General features: G+C 47.9%; 1 protein-coding gene across 1 annotated transcript; it reads right to left on the reverse strand.

Moving 5' to 3' along the window:
• Positions 1-307: 307 nt before the first annotated feature.
• On the reverse strand, positions 308-20325 carry TAS1R1 (taste 1 receptor member 1). The gene is made up of 5 exons (XM_075327690.1): positions 20029-20325; positions 18111-18851; positions 16361-16570; positions 14245-14365; positions 308-2672 (listed from the first exon to the last, which is right to left on the reverse strand). The coding sequence occupies exons 1-5, from the start codon at positions 20290-20292 to the stop codon at positions 1738-1740; spliced, it is 2271 nt and encodes a 756-aa protein (XP_075183805.1). The 5' UTR covers positions 20293-20325; the 3' UTR covers positions 308-1737.
• Between the last annotated feature and the right edge of the window lie 2945 nt (positions 20326-23270).

Below are 23270 nucleotides of genomic sequence, written 5' to 3' on the forward strand. Positions count from 1 at the left end.
CTGTGTGCGTCCTCTCTCATCTACCTCCTTACAGTAGGAAAACCTGGAGGCTCTCAGTGACAACTACAGGCCACATAGGATGATGGAGACCAGCGGTTGTCACCTGATGTATGAACTCAAGCAAACTGTAGCTGATATATTATGATGCTGTAGTCCAGAATAAGTGCCTATGAAATCACAAGTTAACACTAGACCTTCTCTAAAAAGAACATTGTATTTCTAAATAATTGACAATACGATGAGTAAATCATGTTTATTAACAGGAGCAAACATCCTATAATAGTTTTATACATAATACTGCATGAAAACAAAGGCAAGAAAACCTCCAGAAATAGCAACCATGGAATAGTTAAATCAAAACCATGTGTAGTCACAAATCTGGAAACTTTAATTTAATCCGGCATCATGGGAAAATAATGGGATCAGATTGTCAGAAATTATAGATTATTGAATGTCGTTTTTTAGAAAAGTTTTTAAATCTCCTTCAAATCCTCAATACAAAAAAATCCCAAATGGTAATAATACAAACTTTGCTATTAGAATTGTTTAGAACCAGAAGAACGTGCTGATTGTCTTGCTTGCTTTCTGATTTTTGGGTTGTGAAGGTGGAAAAATGTCAGATAACCAGACTTTTTGGATTTTATAATAAACAGATTTTGGGCCTTGGAATATACCTGGTCCCTTACCACATCCAAATATAAGAGAGATGGCTGTCCATGCTCATGTACATTGTTGTGCTCATCTTAGAGGTAGACCACTGCATTGCTATGGGGCTACTGGTGAGAAGGGAGCTGGACTCTGAATTATTCCTGCTGTCATAGATCCACAGCATGTTCCTGCTGCCACCACTAGGGGACCCATAGAGACACTTACAGCTCTCATTCACTTCATTGGTAGCTGTATAACTTTGTCTGTGCTGAGCTCCCCCTGGTGGCGACTGCAGGTAGCCAGTTTTATTGTCTTCTGTGTGAAGGGAGGTAGCAGATAAAGAATGGGATGAGAGGGGATTTGTCAATGTATTTCTGTAAGATGCCTCTTGTCAATACATTGACAAATATATTATTCGAACTGAGTGTCTTAATTATAAAGAATCTGTACCACTTTCTAGAAATCAGGGCGTTGACAAGACTTCGCAGTCTGGGAGTGCTTCTTTCAATGCTGATGCACAGCAAACTCACCAATGAAGTCTATGGGAGTTATGGACACACATGAACCAGTAGACTTAAGTAGAGTCCTATCGAATGCATGCCCCCCTCCTCATCTACTCTGCAGGACAGGAATAAACAAGAGAGCATTATTTTCCTGAGTAGTGAAAGCCCCAGATTTGAGACACATATAAGCCACCCCTATGTATGGTGACCGCCAGGTACATATTGCAAGTAGAATGTGATGGGTAGGTGGGAAGAGGCTTGGAGATGGACAATCCAGGGCACATGCCCTATGTGTCCTCTTGTCCCTCTGGTTTTGCTTGTCTTCAGGTGCTATATAGAGATCAGCAATTTGATTTACGCTGCAGTGTCCATTCCGGTCCTTTTGGAAATCTAGTGACTTGGCCTTATAGGATGTTGCAGGGTGAAGTAAGCATCCGAGGTACCCTGGGAGCTGGTTGAGGATGTGAGAAGCAGAAGAGAAGACTGGCTGGTGCGGAGGACCGGACTACTGGACACGGATCTAGGGCAGCATAAAACAAACTGCTCTTCTCTAGTAATATACAAGAAGACAATGATGGCGGGTGCCCTAGTCTGCAGCAGACTGTTTCTTAGTGTAGTTCTGAATGGCAGACTGGAAATGCTCAGTTGTGTTGAGTTTTGGCCTGAAGAGAATAACGTAACACTTCGGAATAAAGTAACCGATAAGAATCCCCATCACACTGACTAACACAGCAGTCACGTTGACGGCTGCTATGTATTTCCCCTGGTAGATGATATAAGTGGTGAAGAATGCAATCCAGGAGAAGAAATAGACTAATAAACTGAAGGAGATACATTTTGCCTCATTGTAATTGTCTGGTAAATCTTTGCCCATGTAGCAGAAGGTGAAGCACAACATGCTCAGGAGCCCGATGTAAGCAACCTGAGCAATGGAGCCCAAAGAGGCCGTCTCGGAGCACTTGAGTATGATCTGCTCTGGGAATGTGGCATAGTCTTCAATGGGTTGAGGCGGCTTTACCACCATCCAGATGACACAGATCAGGACCTGACAAGCGGTGCTGACTGCGATGAAGATATCCGAACCATTCTTCTTCACCCACATGTCGTACACTTTGGGCATGTAGGTGGCCATTTTGAAGATGCAGATGATCTGGAATGAATGGACCACGATGCAAGAAAAACAAACGGTGAAGCTAACAGAGAAGATGGGTTGTCTCAGCATACAAGAGACCACACCTGGCCTACCGAAATAACAATACAGGGTGCAACAGGAGCATGCCAAAGTCCATAACATCAGCAAACACATCTTCCCTCCCGCTGACTTCACCACCGGGGTACTGAGATTCATAAGGAATATACCTGCGATTGCTGCAATTAATAGGAGCAACAAAGTGACTATAGAGAGAAGGACAAGGGACAATGGATCAGTCCAAGGAAGATATTCTATGGTTCTGTTGTAGCAGGTCTCACTCTTCATGGGCGACCACTGTTGAGACCCACATGACTGGCAGGTGTAGAGATCTGCAAGACATAAGTGAGATAGTAACCATAGGCAAATGCTACACCAGCGGGGGTAGGGTTCTCATGGTCTGGGGGTAACATTGAGCACTCATTTTTCTTCTTGTACAGCAGACCACTATGTCCATGTGGATTGTCAGCTTCACTGACCAGTAGCCTAAGGGGCACTTTGCACACTACGACATTGCAGCTGCAATGTCGGTGGGGTCAAATCGAAAGTGAAGCACATCCGGCGTCGCAGTCGATATTGTAGTGTGTAAATCCTTTTTGATACGATTAAGGAGCGCAAAAACGTCCAAATCTTATCATCGGTGTAGCATCGGTCATTTCCATAATTTCGGAAGGACCAATGTTACGATGTAGTTCCTTGTTCCTGCGGCAGCACACATCGCTGTGTGTGAAGCCGCAGGAGCGAGGAACATCACCTTACCTGCAGCCTGCGGCTCACGCCGGCTATGCGGAAGGACGGAGGTGGGCGAGATGTTTACATCCCGCTCAGCTCCGCCCCTCCGCTTCTATTGGCCGCCTGCCGTGTGACGTCGCTATGATGCCGCACGACCCGCCCCCTTAATAAGGAGGCGGGTCGCCGGCCAGAGCGACGTCGCAGGGCACGTGAGTGCATGTGAAGCTGCCGTAGCGATAATGTTCGCTATCACCATATCGCCATGCGACGGGGGCGGGGACTATCGCGCTCGGCATCGCAAGCATCTGTCGTAGTGTGCAAAGTGCCCCTTATTGTCTGGCAAAGATCGGACCATTCAATCTGTCAACTTCTGTCTATATTTGAAGGACGAGAAGGCTTCTGGTGATCAATAAGGAGATATATATATATATATATAAAAAAAAAAGTGCAGAAAAACTCTACCACAAAGCCACTAAAAAATCTGCAGCTAATCCTTGCCAAAATCTGCAAGAATTACATATAATGATAATAAAAAATAATAATATAATATATATAATATATAATAATATATAATATGTAATTAAGGATTTTGTTGGATGTTCTGTATGTTTAGCTTATAGGCGAAAGTGAGAACATCAAGTTGAGGTGACTAGTGTGGCGCCCCTGACCTGGTCAGGCACCACAGAGTATTGCACCCATGCGGGAACAATGCTTCCAGGTAATCTCCAAAGGCCAGGATGAGGTGCACACACAAACATATAGTGACCAGGCCTCCCACATCACCAGAGGGGACCCTTGGGTAGCCAGCAGGGGTTAACTTCCAATTCCCAGCTGGGGGTGTGTTCAGGGGCTGGTTGCTAGGAAGCAGGGCGGAGAGAGAGGAAGTGGAGTGGAGAGCAGGAGGTTGAAGTGTAAGGAGGGGAGCAGAGAAGCTCTCGGGTAGAGAGGTCCTGAGGAGTGCTGTAGCTGGAAGCGGAGGGGAACGGAGTACCGTGGGTCGGCCTGAAGAGCATCCAGAGAAAGAGGGGTGGCTGAGTACGGAGATCCCGGTATCCGAGCACATAAGGGGAACTAGATCCCCAGTCCAGGCAGCAAACCAGCCAGAGCTGCTCAATCTACAGGTGGGGATACTCCAGGCCCCCACCACTACTACGTAGCGCTCGGGCCAGGCAGCAATCAGCAGGCCCATAAGGGGACGGAGCCAGAAGCGATCCCACCAAGGCCACGCTGCCGGCAGACGAGCCAGAGAGAGGGGAGCAGGGTGGTAACAGCTTCCCTGGAGGGGTCCTACCACGCTTCAAGCAAAGGACCCTCCTAAAACAGAAGGGGTGCAAGGAAGGCGAGTGGACAGCTACCCTCAGAACGGCCTCCTGGAATTCCTGGTTCCACCTGGTTATCACAGTGTCGCCCGGGCATCTCACCGTGACCTCCCAACAGTGAGTAAACACATTGAAAGACTTTTAGACTGTGTTTGAGTCATTCTGCGACTTGTGGTACTACAAACCCACACCGGGCCCTGGGGCTTGCCTCACTCTCAGGAGGCTACTACATCTGACTGCACCCACCATCAGCCCCAGGCGTCCCCTAACCTGCAGTGGCGGTCCCCACTGACCGCAATACTGAGAGTGGCGTCACGATCAAAACCGAAGATTCCCTACCTGTGACCAGCACCAGCTACGTGGAGTCCCTGAAGGTATGCACCGATACAACACCTGTGGGGCTTCACATCTGGCGTCACGAACAGGATAAGGACTAGACCTGTTCAGACAGGTGACCGTGTGCCTCAGAGGTCCGACCGCAAAAATTGAACCGCCGCCATATTGCCATCTTCAAAAGCGCGCGCTGCAGCCCGCGCGAGGGAGAAGAGCACCGCCCACGAAGAGGTGTGGCCGCCCCAGAATCCCCACAATTCAGAGAGCGTTCTGACCCAGGAAGTGGAAAGGGAGCGCGGGGATTTCTGAAGAAAAATGGACGCTGCAGGAGGTAATGCCCCTGGTCAGGGCGACGCAGCCCAAGCGATGCCAGCCCCTGTCGCGCTGGACGCCGCAGCGCCTGGTGCCGGTGCCGCGGTCGCAGCTGCGCCGGCCGAAGTCGCCCCCATAATGCCAGTGTCCTTGTTGTATGCCCCAGGAGCGCAATGGCTGCCTCAATACGCTGGTAAAATAGACACGCTGACCGGGTTTAAGAAAAAGATCAACACCCTGCTAGACATGCACGCGATGACTGGTAAACAGAGGGCCGCTGTGGTGCTGGGACAATTGACTGGAGCAGCAGAATTGGAAGCTGAGTCCTGGGCCAATGATGACCGGAGCTCTGTTGAGACCATCTTTGCCAAACTAGCAGCTGCTTTTGAACACCGCACGGAGGGAGAGCTGAGAACGGACTTCTATCACTGCCGTCAGAAGCCCCAAGATAGTATAAGAGACTATGCCCTCAGGCTGCAGGCTGCACTACGGGCTCTCAAGCTGGTGGACCCTGTCAGTGACCAGGAAGGAAACCGGATGATGAAGGAACAATTCCTGCGGGGCCTGCGCTCTCCTGAGGATGGGAAGCAGATGAAGCTGTGGTCCCTAGAACACCCCGACGTGGACTTTGCCATTCTGAAAGACCGGGCAGTGAAAGCACTCCAACCCCCTGTGGACACAGACCCTGCCAGTTCCACGGCTGCAGGAGCGGAATCCTCCACGCAGGCCCTGATGACTGCAAAAGGACTCAACGCGCCAGCAGAGACCATAAGTACGCTATCCTCCCAGGTGCAGCAGCTCACTAAGGACGTCGCACAAATCCTGAAAGCAATGCAGTTGCCCTCAGAAACCAAAGTCCCTCATCAGATCCTGCTAGCCGACAACCCAGAGGACGTCCCTTGGATGCGGAGGAGAAGGGGTCCCCCAACTCGAGGCAGGAGCAGTGATCGCTATGACTCAGCTGGACAACCCATCGTCGTCGTTGCCAGAAGGCAGGTCACTATGCAAGGGCCTGTCCTTTAAACGAGTCAAACCTGGGGCCGAGGGCCAGTCCTCAGGATTTAGAAGATCAGGCCCAAGTCGCTGCTGTGATCAGTACGTGGGTGGACGTCCTGTCCTGTCCATCGTCTTGGACGGGATCCCTACCCCGGCATTATTGGACACCGGCTCTCAGGTCACCACGATCCCGTATGTCCTTTATCGGAGGTTTTGGTCGGACGACGATCTCCGGCCACCGGACCCCTCCCTCACCATCTATGCTGCCAACGGACAGCCTATAGACCAGATCGGGGTCAAAGAGGTAACCATAAAGGTGGGAAGGCAGGAAATGAAGGGACAAGGACTGATTGTTGTGGACACTGATGTTAGAGAAAGGAACCCGCAAATGATTTTAGGCACTAATGTCATAGAAAATTGTCTAGGGGAAGTGTTGTTGTTGCTTCACCAGATTGTTGAAGGTGCTGACGGCAGGTCGCAAAGGGCCTTGCAAAAGGAGATCCGAATCATTCTGAGGAAACAACAGGTAAAACAGACTGGCGGTGAGATTGGTAGTGTACGGGTGATGGATGCTAACCCCATTGTGATACCCCCACGGAGTGAAATGATGATGTGGTGTAGAGCAGCGGTAGGTCTCAGAGGACAAGATTACCAGGCTGTACTAGAGCCCACTCATTCAGACCACTGGCCCACGATTCTGGTAGCCAGGGGGGTAGTTGATGTACACAAGGGACGAGTGCCTGTACGGGTGTTGAACTGTGGGGAGGAGGAAGCCAGACTACCAAGGTACGCTACCATAGCCAAACTGTTTACGTGTTCAAATGACGCCATAACACCCGTAGGTCCCCTGACACAAGCTGACTCAACAGAGGACGAGACCTCCCAAAAGCAGTTAGAGGATTGGTGTCAGAAACTACACGTGGGGACTGACTCTACACCCGACTACCAGAAACATGGGGTTTACAGGGTCGTGCAGGAATATGAGCAGGTCTTTAGTAAGAACCCACTAGACTTTGGTAGGATCAAAGGGGTGCAACATCACATACCCACAGGCAGTCATCCTCCCATTAAGGAAAGACATAGGCCTATCCCACCAGCCCATTACCAGCGCACAAAGGACATGCTGAAGGACATGAAGAAGGCAGGAGTCATTAGGGACAGTTGCAGCCCCTGGGCGGCTCCCCTGGTCCTGGTAAGAAAGAAGGATGGCACGATGAGGATGTGTGTGGATTACAGACGGATAAATCAGATAACACACAAGGATGCCTACCCTTTGCCAAGGATAGAGGAATCCCTCGCTGCCTTAAAAACCTCTAACTACTTTTCTACCCTAGATCTTACTAGTGGCTACTGGCAAGTATCTGTAGCAGAAGAAGATCGGGAGAAGACGGCCTTCACCACCCCAATGGGCCTCTGTGAGTTCAACAGCATGCCATTTGGACTCTGCAATGCCCCCGGGACCTTCCAGAGGCTTATGGAATGCTGCCTAGGGCACCTCAACTTTGAAACCGTCCTGCTCTACCTGGATGATGTCATCGTGTACTCCAAGACCTACGAGGACCACCTGAAACACCTGGCTGAAGTCTTTGAAGCACTATCCCGATATGGAATGAAGCTGAAACCATCCAAGTGCCATTTACTGAAGCCAAAGGTCCAGTACCTAGGTCACGTGGTCAGTGCAGAAGGAGTAGCACCGGACCCAGAGAAGGTCACAGTCATCCAGGAATGGCCCACACCTACTACCGTCCGGGAGGTACGTCAGTTCCTTGGCTTGGTAGGCTACTACAGAAGGTTCATCAAGGGCTACACGAAAATGGCAGCGCCTTTGCAAGAGCTCCTGGTAGGCCACCCAAAGAAGAAAGGAAAGATCACCGGCCCGCCATTTCACTGGGGAGAAGCAGAAGAACACTCCTTCAGACAAATGAAAGGGGCCTTGACGGGTGAAGAGATCCTAGCCTATCCTGACTACGGTCTGCCATTCGTACTGTACACAGATGCCAGTAATGTGGGACTGGGAGCAGTGCTTTCACAAATGCAGGGAGGCAAAGAGCGTGTGATTGCTTACGCCAGCAGGAAGCTCAGGCCTACTGAAAGAAACCCGGAGAATTATAGCTCATTCAAGCTAGAGTTCCTGGCCATGGTATGGGCTATCACAGAGCGGTTCAAGCACTACCTGGCAGCCACCAAATTCACTGTCTTCACGGACAACAACCCCCTGACTCACTTGGATACTGCTAAATTGGGTGCCATGGAGCAGCGTTGGGTAGCCCGACTGGCGAATTATGACTTTACTGTCAAGTATCGAGCTGGCCGCAAGAACGGCAATGCAGATGCTCTGTCCAGGATGCCTCACCTAGCAGACGAGGGTGAAGATGAAGATGATCTTGAAGAGATTGAACTGCCAGCGTTCCATCGCCATGGAGCAAAACAGTGTCGGCAGTCGCGTGCCAACCGCCAAGAGGTGACCCTGAACCCACTACCTCACTACAACTGGAAGGAGACCCAGGAAAATGATCCAGCGGTAGGCTTGGTAAAGAAACTGATCAGCCAGCCGGGCGCCAGCCTTGACAAAGGAGCCCCACCTGAGGCACAGTACCTATGGAAGGAGAGGGGTCGATTATTCATCTATCAAGACAAACTTTACAGGAGCATCATTGACCCGAGGACGCATGAGAAGGTGTGGCAAGTGATTGTACCACAGAAGGATACGAGGATGGTGCTAGAAGCCTATCACAATGGTGCAGGCCACTTTGGTTGGAAGAAACTGGAGGCCCTACTTAAAGTAAGATTCTACTGGGTGGGCATGAGATCTGCCCTAGAGAAGTGGTGTCGAAACTGCGGGCCCTGCAATCTTAGAAGAAAAGACCAGCACAGCCAGAGAGCACCACTCCAGCCAATCCAAACTAAACGGCCCCTGGAGATCGTGGCCCTGGACCATGTAAAGTTGGCACCCAGCAGACAAGGCTACAACTACGCTCTCACTATGGTTGACCACTACTCCAGATTCCTGGTGGTAGTACCAGTCAAGGACTTGACAGGTCAAACTGCAGCCAAAGCTTTCCAGACACACTTCTGTCGACCACATGGCTATCCAGATCAAGTGCTCACTGACCAAGGACCAGCCTTTGAAGCTGAAGTGTTTAAGGAGTTTTGTAACCTATACGGCTGCCAGAAGATCCGTACTACGGCTTACCATCCCCAGGCCAATGGCATGTGTGAGAAGATGAACCACATCATTCTCGATCTTCTGAAGACGCTCCCATTGGAGGAACGAAGTCAGTGGCCGGAAAAACTGCCCGATCTAGTGGACATGTATAACAACATCCCTGTGAGTTCCACGAACTGCACACCGGCATACCTGATGAGGGCCAGACCAGGGAGATTGCCAGTAGATCTGGAAATGGGAGTTGAAACCCCTGAAGACCATCTACAAGGTGCTGATTGGGATTCCAACCGCCAAGCCCAATATAAGAAAGTACAAGAGTGTGTGGAGCGAAGTCTGAATCAGCAGCGTGAGAAACAAGAAAAGGCCTACAATCGAAAAGCACCTGCTGTTCCTTTGATGCCAGGAGACATAGTTCTCAAAGGAAAGAGAAGGCGTCATAAACTTGACAATCATTGGGAAGAAGAACCCTACACCGTATTACCATCAACGCTTAGCAATGAAAAGACATGCCTTATCAGCAAAGATGGAGGAAAAACAACAGCTGTCGTTTCCAGAGATCGCTTAAAGAAATGTCCTGAACAACTAAGAATCCCTGAAGAAATTCCCAACCTTTTGCCAGTTCAAGGACCAAAAGAAAGGATGATCCATACCGCGCTTGGAGATTTTCCAGCAAGTTGGCCTCAATACAATGGAGCCGTTGTTATTCCAGTCATTACATTCACTCAATCTAGAGAAGTAAGAGACCCAGAAGAACCTGTTCAGAACCTAGAAGTGCCAAATGTAGCTGAAGCAGAAAACCACGCATTGGTATCAATACCCAGTACACCCAGTATTCACATTGAGACACATACATCGGGTGGGAGGACACAACCTCAGACAGATGACAGTATAGTACTGCGTAGATCAACCCGCAGCAACTTTGGTCAGCTCCCATTACACTATAGAGAAAGTACAGTTTAGTTGAAAGTGACGGTATGAAATGTAATGTTTAACCTGTTATAGTTAAGTAACGTTTAAGCGAAATGTGCCCACAAGGACTATTGTGAGACCTCCTTAAAATATTAGACCACTGGTTATGAACTGGCTTTAACCACAAACTTTTCATTGTAAAAAGTTGCCTTTTTGGTATCAACCACAGAGTCTGCCTGCTGAGGGGCATGGCTCTGCACCAACAAGGGGGCACGCCTGTTTATGGGGCCTGCCCTCCAACACTCGGAAGCGGGTACGCCTGTTTATGGGGCCTACCTTACACCACTCTCCTCAGGAGAGGAAGATTGGAGGAAAGGTCTGGGGAATGTGATGGCCCAGACCTGGTTACCAAAAGGACCGGTGACCTACCTCCTGGAGGTTTTTGGGTGGGGTTCGGACATGTGGGTGGTTGGTGGTGAAATGGTACCTGGCATGTTTAAATGTAAATAATTGCCCCTGTGTGGGAAAAGTTTGTAATTACCTTTTGCTTTTCTCTTGTCTTTGCAGCCCGAGGACGTGCTGATGATAACTAAGGGGGAATGTGGCGCCCCTGACCTGGTCAGGCACCACAGAGTATTGCACCCATGCGGGAACAATGCTTCCAGGTAATCTCCAAAGGCCAGGATGAGGTGCACACACAAACATATAGTGACCAGGCCTCCCACATCACCAGAGGGGACCCTTGGGTAGCCAGCAGGGGTTAACTTCCAATTCCCAGCTGGGGGTGTGTTCAGGGGCTGGTTGCTAGGAAGCAGGGCGGAGAGAGAGGAAGTGGAGTGGAGAGCAGGAGGTTGAAGTGTAAGGAGGGGAGCAGAGAAGCTCTCGGGTAGAGAGGTCCTGAGGAGTGCTGTAGCTGGAAGCGGAGGAGAACGGAGTACCGTGGGTCGGCCTGAAGAGCATCCAGAGAAAGAGGGGTGGCTGAGTACGGAGATCCCGGTATCCGAGCACATAAGGGGAACTAGATCCCCAGTCCAGGCAGCAAACCAGCCAGAGCTGCTCAATCTACAGGTGGGGATACTCCAGGCCCCCACCACTACTACGTAGCGCTCGGGCCAGGCAGCAATCAGCAGGCCCATAAGGGGACGGAGCCAGAAGCGATCCCACCAAGGCCACGCTGCCGGCAGACGAGCCAGAGAGAGGGGAGCAGGGTGGTAACAGCTTCCCTGGAGGGGTCCTACCACGCTTCAAGCAAAGGACCCTCCTAAAACAGAAGGGGTGCAAGGAAGGCGAGTGGACAGCTACCCTCAGAACGGCCTCCTGGAATTCCTGGTTCCACCTGGTTATCACAGTGTCGCCCGGGCATCTCACCGTGACCTCCCAACAGTGAGTAAACACATTGAAAGACTTTTAGACTGTGTTTGAGTCATTCTGCGACTTGTGGTACTACAAACCCACACCGGGCCCTGGGGCTTGCCTCACTCTCAGGAGGCTACTACATCCGACTGCACCCACCATCAGCCCCAGGCGTCCCCTAACCTGCAGTGGCGGTCCCCACTGACCGCAATACTGAGAGTGGCGTCACGATCAAAACCGAAGATTCCCTACCTGTGACCAGCACCAGCTACGTGGAGTCCCTGAAGGTATGCACCGATACAACACCTGTGGGGCTTCACATCAGTATTAAATGCCATGTATGATATCTCGATTAGTTTTGCCTTTGTTGCTCTGCCTTAAAAATCTCATTACTAAATCCAAGTCAATACGAAATTGCAAGATCTTTGGCATCTTAGGCCGATTTCTCACATCTAACATTCAAGGTCTGAGTACAAACATTGAAGTCCAAACCAGCCGTTGGTGCACTGACCATAGCTCAACAGCGTTATATATGTGTCTATTAGGTTTTTGAAGGTGGATAAGGAATCCCGCGCCTGGGTGAGTACTCGGACCGGGATATCCAGAGAGACAGTGGGTGTTTGTCACAGAGTTTTTCACAAACTTCTCTAACTGTCATGGCGGCATTGAGCTCTATTCAGATTGCAGATTTTCACACTCTGGCCAATGGTTTGTCTTCTGTCTGGGTTCAACACAGGCAGACGGGCATTGACCTGCTGTGTGCTAATTCAAAGGCAGGCTAGCAAGAGTTAATCTGTTAGTCTGCTTGCTCCTTTAATGACATGTGGGGAAACCTATCACATCTGCTTCCATCCTATTTATGCTGGTGGAAGCCTTCTCCCCTTGCCAGCTATAGTTTATTCTATGTTGGTCTGTGACACACATCTGTGTGGTGCTCCAGACTCTCTGGTGACAGTTGTGCTCTTTGCTTGGTGCGGTTGTGGAGAGTACCCCTGTTTTGTAGCTTCCTTTCTGCTCTTGTTTTTCCTCCTAAATCTCTTATTGTCTTTACCTTTGTGTGTGCGCTGTGTGACAAAGTTTGGGTTTTTCCATTGTCTGTCTTTATCTGTGGTTTCTACACACTCCTGTCCCATCCCTCCCTGAGGGAACGGGGATGGGGAATCCGATCGGGACTGGTCAGGAGCAGGGCCAAGAAGGAGACTCAGGCCTCTCCACCATTAGTAGTATCCCTGAGATTAGGGATAGCATAAGGTTCCCTATCTTGAAGGACTCCTTAGGGACCCTGGTTCCCTGCTATCCCAAAGTAATCATGACAGTCTACTGATCAAAACACAACGGCCTTATACATGCACATGAGATTGTTGGGTTCATGCCAGGACACGGCGGATGTTCTGGACATCATGGTCTGTACTCAGACCATAAAAGTCGGACGTGTGAAAGAAGCCTAAATGTGCTACCAAGGAGTATGATAAAAAAGTGCCTAAAGTTTGACTTGAACTTTTTTTTTAATCTAACCCTACAAGGGAAAGAAAATTGTGGAGAGGTAAGCCATAAAAACATAACTAAACATGGCAAACCTTGTAGAAGTCAAAATATGCTTAAAAGGAATCTGTCAACAGGTTTTTGTTATGTAATCTGAGAGCAGCATGATGTAGGGGCAAAGACCCTGATTTAAGCAATATGTCACATACTTTGCTATGTGTTGCTATTTCAATACAATCAGTGTTTTCTCAGCATGAAATAATCACTACAGGACTAGGTGTCTCGAGCCTCCTAGTCAACTGCTCTATATAATCCCTGCCCACTACCAATTAGCAGCTTTCTGCCTATGCACTGTGTACACAGAAATCTTCCAATCAGTGGGGTGGGCAGGGTTATACAGGGCTCAGCATTCAGAGAACTGCTAGCGCTGCAACAGAGAAAATTGTGATTGTATCAGAATGAGCAGCCCGCTTTACACGCTACAATATATCTTATGAAATGTCGGTGGGGTCAGGTCGTAAGTGACGCACATCCGGCATCGTTAGTGACGTTGTTGCGTGTGACACCTACGTGTGACCCTGATTGTGCACAAAAACGTTGATCGCATACATGACGTTCATTTTCTAAATATTATTCATATTGTTAAACGAAACCGGTATAGTGATACGTGTGACACCCTACCAACGACGAGCCTCATCGTTCTTATGTACGTCATATGCGACGCGGGCGTGTCTATCCACGCCATGCCTCACGCCCACCGCTATGATTGATGGTACCAACTGCATAGCGAATTGTCCTTCGTGCTTTATAAGGCGTACGCAACTCGTGTAATGTTAATCATTTATCCCTGTCTGCGGTCCGGTAGATCTAACGAGATATTGATCAATGTGGCATCGTATAGAATATGCACATGTGACGGCTCAGAGACGAACTATGTACGATCTCTGCAGATCGTATATACGACCTGGGCGTGTCGCATCGCATACGAGATTGCATATGAAATCTTAGCGTCTAAAACAGCCTTTAGTGACACATTGCTATAATCAGGATCTATGCCCCTATATTATGCTGTTGTCAGATTACATAGCAAAAATCTGGTGACAGATTGCCTTTAATGTAGAAGACAAATGTAATTTGTATAAGGTTATGCATTAGAAGAAATCTTGAATACTCTAACAATACCCACATGAACAGGAGGAGCACATAACAAACATGGAGAGTATACTGTAGGACTTGCTTGAACCTTTTCTGCAATATTGGGCCCTAAAGTGACCAAATCATGCACACAGCTCTGCTTATTACCAGTTTTGTTGACAAAAGCCATTTTGGGGCAGGGTAGACATTCGAAACAGCAAGAATGAGATCCCATCTGCACCCGTCGTTCTCCTTTCGCACATTCCTTTGAGCAAATTGATTCAGGAACCTGCAGTCAAACATAGAAGAACGATGATAAAACACTGCGATTAATAACATGTATCTTTTCGTACTGCAGGATACTTGTAGTCTGGTATCTCCAGGATTCACAGGGATAATACTAGAGCCTAAGGGCGGCTTTGCACGTTTCAATATCGCACGTGCGATGTCGGTGGGGTCAAATCGAAAGTGACGCACAACCCGGCGTCACTTTCGAGATCGTAGTGTGTAAATGCTAGATGATACGATGAACGAGCGCAAAAGCGTCGTTATCGTATCATCGTTGCAGGCTCCGCCTTTTTCATAATTACGCTGCAGCGACAGGTACGATGTAGTTCCTCGCTCCTGCGGCAGCACACATCGCTGTGTATAACGCCGCAGGAGCGAGGAACATCACCTGCCGCCAGCCAGAATGCGGAAGGAAGGAGGTGGGTGGGATGTTTACATCCTGCTCATCTCCGCCCCTCCGCCGCTATTGGCCGCCTGCTGTGTGATGTCGCTATGACGCCGCACGACCCGCCCCCTTAGAAAGGAGGCGGGTCGTCAGCCAGAGCGACAGTCGCAGGGCAGGTGAGTGCATGTGAAGCTGGCGTAGCGATAATTTTCGCTACGCCAGCTATCACAAGATATCGTACCTGCGACGGGGTCGGGGACTATCGCGTGCGACATCGCAGCATCAGCTTGCGATGTCGCAACGTGCAAAGCCCGCCTAAGAGTACCAAGATGCTGAGTGAAAGGTGGGCATCATGCTGCCATTATTCCCTATACTCAAGACATCCAATAAGATTGGAGCTGCTATACAGTAAGGAATAGCAAAATTCAGACCCACCCCTCCATTCTGGCTGGAGGAGAGAATGGAGGTAGGACCCTCTGGCTGGTTCTTCTACTTTATATGAGATAGTTTCTCTTAAGGCCCTCATAGACATATGATATCAGTGGGCTCAGGCGACAATCTAATTTGTATGGAGGCCCTGAACTCTCTCAGATAATGTTGGGGGAAATAAGGATTCGGCATCTCTGATTTTGGATTCTTTGGCTTGCAGGAAGATAAGATAACACCAGAGGATTGTGACCATGGCGGCCTCGTACAGCACATAGGAGCTCAGTGGGGGAGTCATCCGACAGCAGTCTGTTATGTATAGTGGCACATATCGGAGCTCAGTAGGGGAGTCATTTGACAGCAGTCTGATACGTATGGGGTACATAGGAGCTTAGTGGGGGAGTCATTTGACAGCAGTCTGTTATGTATGGGGTACATAGGAGCTCAGTAGGGGAATCATCCGACAGCAGTCTGTTATGTATGGGGGCACATAGGAGTTCAGTGGGGGAGTTGTCCAACAGCAGTCTGTTATGTACAGGGGGTGGGGGACTTTAGCTTTTATCACTAGAACTAAAGGCCCCACACATATTAGATTAAAGCACCACTCCACTGGGGATGGGGGGAGTTCAGCGCTGAAGTGGTGCTTTTACTCTGAGGTCTCGTCTCACCCTATACTCACCCTCTGGCGTCTTCATGTTTTACCAACATCGCTCCAGTCCTGCGGTGCCTAGTTACACCAACTTCTGACTTGTTGGAAGTCAGAAGTTACGTCACAAGCTCTCAATGTAACTCTTTGTGGTCCAGAACGAGGCTCTCATAGACTTATATTGAAGAGCGACCTACGGTGCACTCCATAAAACACTGGAGTAACCGGCAGGTCATAAACTGCAGAAGACTGACCGGAGCAACACTTTTATGTCAGGCAGACACTTTTCTCCACATTGAAAACAATAAGTCGACTGCACCCCCAAAGTGGGGGAGTCTGAAAAGCTGCAATCATATGTTTCTAGCAGAAGATACCATCAGGAGCACTCTGGCTACATGGGCCCTGCAGTGGCTGCCTCTATAAAAATACATCTGATAGACTCAGTTGGCCAACACTGGAAGTAGTCAGAAGAGCTGGCTTCGCATTAGCACAATGATTTTGGCAGTACAAGCCCTGGTCTCCAGCACACATGGACTCACAGAGTTATCCTTCGTGTGCCATTTCGGCGCTTTATTCAGCTCGAGTCTTCCTGCAACTTTACTGTATGAGCCAATGACTCTGAAGGACGGGGTAACATCATTCCAAGACCACATCACGATGTCGTAGCCGGTGGCTGGGTCTCCATTACTGTCAAAATAGATGGACTGATTGTAGAGAGTGAAATTCACCTTCTTCACGTATTCTAGGAGCTGGGGGATAAAAAAAACAAAACAAAGACCATTTTGTGTGGCTGCAGCACTAGAGATCAATACTGTAATCTGTGCAAGATGAATATTTAGCTTTTTACGTGGTAAAGCGATTGTCTGATCACTTAAAAAAAAAATTAAAGGTGAAATGGTGTAAAAACATAAAATTTGGCCCATTAACGCACCACTTAATCATTTTTTATTTCAGCATTGGGGTGGCGTTATTAATGTACATTCCTTGACTCTAGTAATATACTTTCCAGCCGTTGTCTTCTGTTTTTCCTGGTGCCACTCTGGTCCCAATCCGCCGATATTGTGACAGCAACTTCATATTTGCCAAAAGTCAGGAGTAACAGTCACAAGCTCTCAATGTAAATCTATATAAAGTCTTTTTCTGGCTCTCATAGACTTATATTGAGACATGACCTCCAGCTCAGCCAGCAAATACTGGAGCGAATCGGCACATCCTTGTCACGGCTGTCTCTTTGCTTTATGAGACTAGTGACAAATTCAGAATTTGACAGTCATTTTCCATTCTTAACTTTCAATATTAAACATGTTTTCATTTCCTTTGACAGTTGTAGGGTTAATGTCAGTATTCCTTGCCAGCAAGCAGGCTAATTACCAGCTCAGGTGTTTCCGGTTTGGACCACTCCCAGTCACTTTTTATACCCTCTGCTACCAGCAGAGGGTGCCAGTTATTCTCTTTGCCATTTGGATGCTGGGCCTGGAGGTGCAAGGAGCTGCTTAAACCCTCTGTAGAAGTTTCTGTGGTGGCTGCAGTCTTGGTTTTGAAGCAGTCTGTTGTTTTTTTCCCCTGTCTGTCTTCTATCCCTGATGTGTTGTTTCAGTGCAGCCGTTGGGTCAAGCATCCATCACCTCCCCACTCCCTAACCAGGGACTATTGTAGGGTCACTCAGGGCTTCAGATTCCTGCTCAGCAACAGGTGAGGAACCTGAATAGAGACTGGCTAGGAGTGCAGGGTACAGCAGCAAGTAAGTGAAGGAGGTGTCCATCTTCACTCTCATTAGTTCTAGAGTCCTCTAACGTTTTTTTCTTGTGGAGAGTGACATAGCAGTGTAAGGAGACTTATAGGCCATGCAATGCTCCTCTGGGAATTTAAATGTACAAATTGCTCTCTAGTGCATTTATTGGACGTAGCAATCCGTAAAAAAAAAAAATCAATGTCAACCGAGTCTTGCCATATGGCGTAGGATAAAAGCTAAACCAAATACAATATTTTCAGACACGTGTTTTTGGATGTTTCTGAAGAGGCAAGTTACATATTTAGTTTCCCAGAGGAGCATTGCGTGGCATGTAAGTCTCCTTACGTTGTCATGTCATGCATGTCACTCTCCACAAGGAGAAACATTATTCCTTATACCCCAATTAGTGGCCATACAGCCAAATCAAAACCCTTGCTTTGCACTGATGATGGGCAAACACCCCGAAACATAAAGGTGGTAAAACAGAACCTCAGTGACGCTTTATCTCGTCCTTGCTGGAGGTCCCAGTAATGAGACAGGTGTGAATAGACTCTTACCTGCCAAGGATAAACGGTGTCATTTCTGCATTGCCCAGATTTGCAATCCAATAATTCATCCAAGCCGTGGGCTATGGCGTACACAGCAGAATACACATTGAAAGAGGCGGACATGGCGAACTGGCTGGGGACGGACATATTCTGCAGGGTGAATGAATCACAGTACTGACACACCTGGTTGCAGCCGTAATAACTTGTCTTTGTTGCTTTGATTGATTTAACATACGCGATCTCAAAGTCTAGAAGTTTGGGGAAATCGATCTGACCCACCGAGACCCCCAGGACTGAGCCAATGCTCTTGATATTTGGTAGCCCAGCAATCTGCGAGTCCACGGACCAGCTCTCACTGCCAATCCAGACATAATCCGTCATATTGGCATTAACCACTTCTTCAAAAAATATCCTGGCGTTAAAATAGGCAGAAAAAACCACAGTTACCCGCACCCGAGCCTGGACTATGCTAGCGATCATCTTCTTCACACTGGCCCTGTCTGTGCTGTACGGGATTAACCCTTGGTAGGCTACACAGATACCGTTGTCTGTGGTTAGGTAGTACAGGTCTTGTAAGCCCTGCCTGCCATAGACGTCGTCGCTGCCCACTATCGCTATCCAAGTCCACTTGAATCTCTGCAGCAAGTTCAATATGACTTCCACTTGCAGTTTGTCGCTGGGAATTGTGCGCAGGAAGGATGGGTAGATCTGCTTACGGCTGAGCAGCTCATTGGAAGCCGAGTAACTTATCTGCAAAATATACATAGATAGGGTGGATGAAATGGGCATTGCGCTATCCTACTAAAGTGTATAGAAATGGTGCACAAATCCAATGGCTCTACATAGAAAAGCCAGTCTAAACTGATCCTGACTTTTATCCTGTATTCTATTCTGCTGGTTACTTATCCTGAGTTACATCCTGTATTATACTCCAGAGCTGCACTCACTATTCTGCTGGTGCAGTCACTGTGTACATACATTACATTACTTATCCTGAGTTACATCCTGTATTATTCTCCAGAGCTGCACTCACTATTCTGCTGGTGCAGTCACTGTGTACATACATTACATTACTTATCCTGAGTTACATCCTGTATTATTCTCCAGAGCTGCAGTCACTATTCTGCTGGTGCAGTCACTGTGTACATACATTACTGATCCTGTACTGATCCTGAGTTACATCCAGCATTATATACCAGAGCTGCACTCACTATTCTGCTGGTGGAGTCACTGTGTACATATATTACTGATCCTGTACTGATCCTGAGTTACATCCTGCATTATATACCAGAGCTGCACTCACTATTCTGCTGGTGCAGTCACTGTGTACATACATTACATTACTTATCCTGTACTGATCCTGAGTTACAGCCTGTATTATGCTCCAGAGCTGCACTCACTATTCTGCTGGTGCAGTCACTGTGTACATACATTACATTACTTATCCTGTACTGATCCTGAGTTACATCCTGTATTATGCTCCAGAGCTGCACTCACTATTCTGCTGGTGGAGTCACTGTGTGCATACATTACATTACTTATCCTGTACTGATCCTGAGTTACATCCTGTATTATACTTCAGAGCTGCGCTCACTATTCTGCTGGTGGAGTTACAGTGTACATACATGACATTTCTTATCCTGTACTGATCCTGAGTTGCAGCGTTTATTATACATCAGAGCTGCACTCACTATTCTTGCCTCTACTAAGTGGCCTGTGCCTCCTTGCCTTGTGCAATAAATGCTACTTCTGTGTGGGACTGGAGTAGGATTTCTGGTGTAGAAAATGCTGGCAGCTTTAAAGATTCAATGTGTTCATGCAATGTTCCGGCTCCATCTTGTACAATTTTGGCAAAGCTTATCTGCCACTTTTGTGGTGTGAATCTGCCTGTTGGAGTCTGATCCTAGTTGTAGCGCTGGAGACTTACCTGTGGTACAAGAAATTTTCCCAATATACTTGCTGTAACAAAAGCAAAGCTGCTGCTTGCGGGTCCAACCAGTGCAATGGCTTTCATCTCATAGTCAGTGAAGTCGTTTCTCATCTTGATGTAGGGCGCTGAACATTGGGAGAGGATCTTCAGGGTCCCGTATATATTGGCGGAATCTGAGCAGGTGTCATACAGCTCGTACCCCAGCGTGACGTTGGGGAGAAGCACACTGGAGTTATTGATTTCTTCAATGGCGAATCTCATTGCTTGGAGTAAATGATAACCTTGGGAATTGAATGAGGTTCTGTAGGAACAAAATCACGACAACTGCTTAAAGAGCTATTCCAGGAGGCCCAGGTTATCAGTCCTGGTTTACATTGCATAACAGTGTCACATTCTCTCCTAGCTGTGAAGGACCTATAACACTGTTCATCCTGATCCTCCTGGTTCATGAAAATAATGCAGAGCTGTAGTAAAAACTGACACATAGGAAAAGCAGAAGCCATCGCGCATGGACTGATCTAAGTGACTTAGGGCTCATCCTGACGATAATATCATATGTACAGTACATGTGCTGTCCGTGTAAAAATCAGATATAACACGCAACACAAGTAATTGTTATAGAATAAGGCTACTTTCACACTTGCGTTGGACGGGATCCGTTGCTATCCGCAGCCTTGAGGAATTACGGTAACTGTTGCAGGAAACTGTTTGATTCCTCATAGACTTCTATTAGCTACGGATAGCAACGGATGGCCTTGCATTGCGTCCGCCCCGCGGCACATCAGTTGTTTTGTCGCTGACCGTCAGTGCCCGTGGTGCGGTTTGAACGCTGCATGTAGCGTTTTTCTGCACTTGGCGGAGTGTCAAAAAACCGCAACCTGCAGGAATCCGTTGGCGTCCGTTGTTTTTATAATGGACGCCTATGGTGGCGGATTCCGTTAGAATCCGTCATTTGACGGATTCCGTTAACGCATCCGTCTTTACACAACTGCGCATGCCCAGATGTGTAAAGTCAAGGGAAAAAAAACCTATAACGGATTGCGTTATTTTGTACGATCCGTAGCATCCGTTGTGCCACTATATGCAACGCATCCGTTCCATGCGTCACACAACGCAATGCTACGGATCCCGTCCAATGCAAGTGTGAAAGTAGCCTTAGGCGTGTGAAGAAAGTCACAGCATGCACTAATCTCCTCCATTTTTTGGATGAATTTTGGATGAGACTTGTTTATTACAGTCAGTTTTGGGCATTTACACACTACATATAACAAATATCAATACACAATTGTATATGTTACCTAGCTGTAGCACCAGGCTTTGCCCGGGATAGTAAGTAAGTGTCATGTCTCTGTCATTCTCTCACTCTCTGTCTGTCTCTTTCCCTGTCTGCCTCTTTCCCTGTGTGCCTCTGTCTGTCTTTTTCCCTGTCTGTCTTTGTCTGTATGTCGCTTTCCCTTTCTGTCTGCCTCTTTCTCTGTCTGTCTGACTCTCTCTGTCTCTCTGTTTCTCTATCTGTCTCTTTCCCTGTGAGCCTTTGACTCTGTCTTTTTTCCGGTCTGTCTGTGTCTGTCTTTGTATCTTTCCGTCTGTCTGTCTCTGTCTGTATGTCGCTTTCCCTTTCTGTCTGTCTCTGTCTTTCACTGTCTACCTCTTTTGCTATCTGTCTGTCTCTTTCCATGTCTGCCTCTTTCCCTGTCTGCCTCTTTCCCTGTCTGTCTCTGTCTGTCTCGTTCCCTGTCTGCCTCTGTTTCTTTCCCTGTCTCTCTTTCCTTTTCTGTCTGTCTCTGCCTGTCTCTTTCCATGTTTATCTCTGTCTCGTTCCCTGTATGAATCTGTCTGTCTGTCTCTGACTACCTCTTTCCCTCTGTCTCTCTGTCCGTCTCTGTTTGTCTGCCTATTACCCAGTCTGTCTCTTTCCTTGTCTGTGTCAGTCTCTCAACAAAAATCATATTAACTGACATCATTGACATCATGATACCAAGACGACACCTAACAATTGATCAGCAGTAACGCGCCATTGCGAGGCTTCAAGCAGAATGTTCTCAGATGGAAGTGGCCACTGAGCTAAGAGTGTCACCAGCAGGTTGTACAGAGAAACAGAGAGACTGGAAGAGTCACAGAAAGGAAGAGAAGTGGACGTCCTTTAGCCACATCCCACACTGATGACCGCTTCATTGTGAACAATGTCCTTTGGGACCGGATGATGAATGTCACACAACTCCAGGCACAATTAAGGGACGTGAGAGGCACCAAGTGTCACACCAGACCTTTCAAAATGGTTTACATGAGCATAGTCTGCGTGCTAGATGACCTGTAAGGTATCTGACCACACCACCAAGCACAGGGGTCATCATCTTGGTGTACGATGGACTACAGGCCTCAGTGCTGTTCACTGATGAAAGTCGATTCACACTGAGCAGAAATGATGGCGACCAACGATGTTGGAGACTTCAAAGAGAGTGCTGTGCATCATCAACTGTTATCACCAGATGAGGTTTTGGTGGTGTTAGAGTGTTCAATGGTGTGTCTAGTCAGTGCAGAACAGCCCTACACTGTGTGACTGGTACAGTGACAGCCCCACTACTGGAATAACATCACTAATCCAGTCATTGTGCCTCTACATGAATTTCATCTTCATTGATGACAATGCTCCAGCTCGCATCATTAGGGAATGTGTGCTGGAGACTGGGGGACCTCAAATGATGTAGCCGGCACTTTCTCCAGACCTGAATCCCAGAGAAAACCTATGGGACCAGCTGAGTCGCTGTGTAGAGGCCGTAACCCTGTACCCCAGAACCTCAATGACCTGAGGGCTGCCCTTCAAGAAGAGTGGGATGCCATGTCTCCGCAGACAATAACTCCACTTGTGACCAGCAGGAGACATTGACGTCAGCTGTAATTGATGCTCAAGGCCACATTACAAGTTATTGAGCCATTGACATTGTCAGTATATACCCACCACTGGTGTTGGCTTTTGTTTCAATAAATTGTTTTAGAAAAGGAAATCCCCATTGCTGCTTCTACGTAAATGTCCTACTGTTTTTTGTTGTTTTTTTTTTAAAGACATCTTTTTTATTCAAATTTTTAAACATAACAAAAAAAATTAAACAGTCAATTGCATGGTCAAATAGTAAACATCAGTATACACGAGATTGATTTGTTCATCAATGCAACTGTAAACCTTGCAAAGGAAGAAAAAATAAAAGGTAGTATCACAAACAAAGAATAAGAATGTGAGT

The sequence above is a fragment of the Anomaloglossus baeobatrachus genome, chromosome 11 (genome assembly GCF_048569485.1).
Source record: "Anomaloglossus baeobatrachus isolate aAnoBae1 chromosome 11, aAnoBae1.hap1, whole genome shotgun sequence".
NCBI lineage: Eukaryota > Metazoa > Chordata > Amphibia > Anura > Aromobatidae > Anomaloglossus > Anomaloglossus baeobatrachus.

Coding starts and splice junctions, on each gene's coding strand:
- TAS1R1 (XM_075327690.1), bottom strand. CDS start 20,292: ATGAGATTCGCCATTGAAGAAATCAATAACTCCAGTGTGCTTCTCCCC. Junction 14,366..16,360: donor GGCACACGAAGGATAACTCT/GTGAGTCCATGT, acceptor GTTTGACTGCAG/GTTCCTGAATCAATTTGCTC. Junction 2,673..14,244: donor GGCTTTTGTCAACAAAACTG/GTAATAAGCAGA, acceptor TATGTCTTGCAG/ATCTCTACACCTGCCAGTCA.